The sequence below is a fragment of the Monopterus albus genome, unplaced genomic scaffold (genome assembly GCF_001952655.1).
Source record: "Monopterus albus unplaced genomic scaffold, M_albus_1.0 scaffold51.1, whole genome shotgun sequence".
Classification (NCBI taxonomy): Eukaryota; Metazoa; Chordata; class Actinopteri; order Synbranchiformes; family Synbranchidae; genus Monopterus; species Monopterus albus.
The window spans coordinates 4,506,384-4,509,816 of NW_018127931.1; the positions used below are offsets into that span (position 1 = coordinate 4,506,384).

The following is a 3,433-nucleotide window of genomic DNA, read 5'->3' on the forward strand; positions in this document are numbered from 1 at the left end:
CTTCCGACACCATCCTATCTGGGCCGCTCTTCAGCTGTAATCTCCACACCTAGCCTCTGCCATAGCCCTTGTCAACCTGACTGTCAGCAATTACCCACCGGTGTCCCAGCTCCATTCCTCTCCAGCCACGCCTCAGCTGCAACTCCCAGCCTAATCCTGCACTTCGTGAGTCTAAAACCCATTCTGCTCACTCTCACTCTCCCTCTGTCTTGGGCTCTCCCAAGGTCTAGAGTTTGGCCATCTGCCTCCATTGCCAGGGTAATGACCGGTGTGAGTAACTGGGCCTCCATTCTCTCTCATCTACCTTCTGCCATCAGGGTCAAAGCAAGCACCTCATCTTCCCACAAGCCATCTGTTGATAATCTGAACTGTAATAAACCACCATAGCCTGAGTCAATACACTGGGTCCAGCCAATTTTTTCCTCTCTCACCGCTTGGTGAGAGAGTAGCCAACCTTAACAGCAGAAGGACTGCAGGTTTTAGATGAGACTGGAAAATCTGTGTCAGGAAGGATTAGGCCGGGAAGCACAAGCGAATATGTTCAATCACAAATTGATATGAAAAAGCAGTCTCCATCTTCATAAACACCTGTTGGCATTCCATCTGATGCAGAATTACAATGTATGCCCACCTGCTGAAGAGGACTCCCAAATGGCCCCAGCTTACAAACTGAAGGCCTGCACAGGCGACAACTCACCTGGTCCACTAAAAGGTGATGAGAAGGTAATGAAACCCAGTATGAATGCACATACTCAACCATACACGGCCCAATACATTCTTCCAGCTAGCACCCCCCTGGGGCAGAACCTGTGGCACAGTATCTAGCACAAAGAGATCTTGTCAGCTCAGGGCTGTATCAATTTGATGATAAGCCAGAAAATTACCATGCATGGTATTCCTCATTCACTAGTGCAACTGAGGGACTTCAGCTCACAGTAACCCAAGAATTGGACCTTCAGACAAAATGGCTAGGAAAGGACTCTAGTGATCTGACAAAACACATCCACACAGTCCATATTAACAACCCCAAAATGGCCTTAAGCAAAGCATGGGAAAGGCTACAGGAATCTTATGCAGCCCCAGAAGTCCTAGAAAAATAACTGTTTCAATGGCTACAAAGTTTTCCCAAAGTTTCTGCCAAAGACCATATAAAGCTACGAGAACTAGGGGATTTGCTCTTGGAAATTGAAGGCGCCAACAAAGATGGCTACCTCAATGGTCTGTCATATCTAGACACTCCACGCGGAATCGGACCAATTGTGGACAAACTCCCCTATGAGCTTCAGGAGAAGTGGGTGTCAAGTGGTTCATATTATAAGGAAAAGGATCATGGTCGCTTTCCACCCTTTGAATACTTTTGCAAGTTTGTGTGCTATGAGGTAAAGAAGCGAAATGACCCCAGTTTCATGTATCAGTCTAGCACCACAACTCACACTAAACCAGTTAAATCCACTTCAAGCTATTTTACCCCCAATAAACCCATCTCAGTGCAAAAAATGGATGTTACCATCACCAACACTGACCCTAACAAGAACTGTCCTTTACACAACAAACCCCATCCCCTCAAAAAATGCAGAATGTTTCAAAACAAACCCTTCAATGAGAGAAAGGCCTTTCTTAAAGAGAAAGAAATATGTTTCAAATGCTGTTCCTCCACCTCCCACTTAGCCAGAGCCTGCATGTCATCAGTGAAGTGCTCTGAATGCAGCAGCACCAATCACGATGTAGCCATGCATCGAGACGCATCACTTCTAACTGCTAAGGCTTCCTCATAGCCTCGAGAGGACGGTGGGGAGGGGGAAGACCACTCAAACATGGGTGTTGTCAGCACAAGCTGCATTGACGTTTGCAGCCCATGAAAATGGAGCCGCTTGTGCTCAAAGATTTGCCTCACCAACTGCAAACGAACCACTTGGCACTGCTTGTGCTCAAAGATTTGCCTCACCAAGATATAAGCAAAGGGTGCTCAGGACATAGCTATTAAAGCCTATGTGATTCTGGATGACCAGAGCAATCACTCACTAGCCTGATGAGAGTTCTTCGAGTTATTTGGCATAGAGAGTGCTCTTACTACCCCCCTATGGCATCAAAGAGGTATCTGGCCGAAATGCTGAAGCTTACTAGATAGTCAATCGATGGTGAAGTGGTCATGTGTCTCCCTTCACTTCTCGAGTGCAACAAGATTTTGAACAACTGTTCAGAGATTCCAACGCCAAGTGCAGTGTTAAACCAACCTCATCTGCATCACATTGCCAGGCACATCCAGGAGTTGGACCCAAAGGTCGAAATACTGTTGCTACTTGAAAGAGATATGCTTAGAGCGCACAAAGTCCGGGAACAGCTCAACGGGCCACACAATGCCCCCTTCGCCCAATGTCTTAGGCTGGGTGGTGATAGGTGAAGTGCGTCTGGGAAATGCATACAAACCAACAGTCAACACATTTAAGACCAATGTGCTAGAGAGTGGCCGGTCATCAATTTTTTTCGCCTTGCACAAGCTTCATACATGTTAAAGAAGCACAACATGGCTTTAACCAGCATGGAAAAGTGACTGAAAGGACACTGGGACAGTCATTGTTCCTTAAAATGGAGCACAACAATAAGCCTGCCCCATCAGTTGAAGACAAAATCTTCTTAAAATTAATGGATAAAAAGATCCATAGAGATGAAAGCAACAGTTGGGTTGCTCCGCTGCCATTCAGAGAACCACGCCAATATTTTCCAAACAACAAAGAGCAGGCAAACAGCCGACTTGTATCCTTGCTTTGGACCATGAAAGGGAAACCTGAAAATGCAGCAACAGTATGTGGACTTCATGGGCAAGAGCTTTGCCAATGGACATGCTGAGGTAGCACCACCATTGGAGGAAAATGAGGAACACTGGTATCTCCCAACATTTGGAGTTTACCACCCACAAAAGCCCAATCAGATCAGGGTGGTCTTCGATTCCAGTGCACGATGGTCTGGTATCTCCCTCAACGATGTGCTTCTTAAAGGTCTTGACCTAAATAATAGCCTACTAGGTGTCCTGTTACGCTTTAGGAAAGAAGGTTGCACTCCTCACTGACATCCAGCAGATGTTCCACTGTTTCTCAGTGCACAAAGGCCATCAAAAACGTCCTTTGCTTTTTATGGTATAAGGACAATGACATCAATAAGGAGGTTATTGACTACTAACTGAAGATCCATGTCTTTGGCAACAGCCCATCTCCAGCCATAGCTGTTTACAGGCTGCGAAAAGCCATCAGAGAAGGTGCACAAGAGCATGGCGATGATACTGTCAAGTTTGTGGAAAGGCACTTCTATGTTGATGATGGCTTGATATCTATGCCAACTGAAGCCAAGCCAATAAACCTGCTACGACAAACAGGCTTCACTCGCTGAGTCGAACCTTCACTTACATACTGTACAGTATGTCTCCCTATCTGAAAGT

General features: G+C 46.1%; 1 protein-coding gene across 1 annotated transcript in view; it reads right to left on the reverse strand.

The window, feature by feature from the left end:
- LOC109961006 (anoctamin-4) overlaps positions 1-290 on the reverse strand; it is a 28,867-nt gene extending 28,577 nt beyond the window's left edge. Inside the window, 1 exon segment of the mRNA XM_020601532.1 lies at positions 198-290. Within this exon segment, the coding sequence (XP_020457188.1) occupies positions 198-290 (93 nt within the window).
- Positions 291-3,433: the final 3,143 nt, after the last annotated feature.